At 37.9% G+C, this 910-nt stretch overlaps 1 protein-coding gene across 1 annotated transcript in view; it reads left to right on the plus strand.

The window, feature by feature from the left end:
- LOC105623391 (rap guanine nucleotide exchange factor 2-like) overlaps window positions 1-471 on the plus strand; it is a 37,572-nt gene extending 37,101 nt beyond the window's left edge. Inside the window, exon 18 of the mRNA XM_012204785.1 lies at window positions 440-471. Within this exon, the coding sequence (XP_012060175.1) occupies window positions 440-471 (32 nt within the window). The remainder of the gene's footprint in view (window positions 1-439) is intronic.
- The last annotated feature ends 439 nt before the right edge of the window (window positions 472-910 follow it).

Raw genomic sequence — 910 nt, forward strand, 5'->3', positions numbered from 1 at the left:
ACACACACACACACACAACACACACACACACACACACACACACACACACACACACACACACACACACACACACACACACACACACACACACACACACACACACACACACACACACACACACACACACACACACACACACACATATACACACACACACATATACACACACACAATAATATTGCATATAATATTGCGTTGTGCAGCATGACATTTTTAGCAACAGCAGCTTTTATTTTTTTAGCAGAAATTTTAGCATTATGAATCACTGTAACATTGCATTGAAATATTTTTATGATATATTTTGTTCCGATATTATTAAATCAAGCAGCATTACACGCGTTAAATTTTATTGATACAAATTATAGTCTCTCTCTCGTACTTTGATCATATTTGATACTTTAATATGTCATTTACTGAAACACATTTTGAAATGTTGCAGATGACGAGGACGCTCAAGTGTCAGCGGTTTAAATGATCCACGAGTTTCGCCGAGTCTTAATTATCATTTAGTTAATTTTGTCATACTGTTTCTTTTGCACGGCCAAAAGAGAAATCGTTGCCGGATGATGCCATGCGCGAACTGTCAAGCGAAAAGAGAATGCAAGAAAGATCGATAACGAACTTTCTTCCTATAACGGCGAATAGTCGTTTTGCATTTGTAGCATCCTAATTCGATGGCTTTTGGTCCTTAACGTGTCATGACATTCTCTTGAGGCGTGGGCCAATTTTTCATGTTGATGAAATCTACTTAGACTTTACTACGAGAAAAAGCGTTTATTCTTATTTAAACAGAACGCTTGTCTTCCAAGGGTCATCGCGACGAACCTGAAGGAATCACCGAGAATCTCAAGCGTAAAAATTTTTGTACAACGTATCGTGGAAAGCGATAAATAACTGGCAAATGTCGGTA

The sequence above is a fragment of the Atta cephalotes genome, assembly GCF_000143395.1.
Source record: "Atta cephalotes unplaced genomic scaffold scaffold00056, whole genome shotgun sequence".
Lineage (NCBI taxonomy): Eukaryota > Metazoa > Arthropoda > Insecta > Hymenoptera > Formicidae > Atta > Atta cephalotes.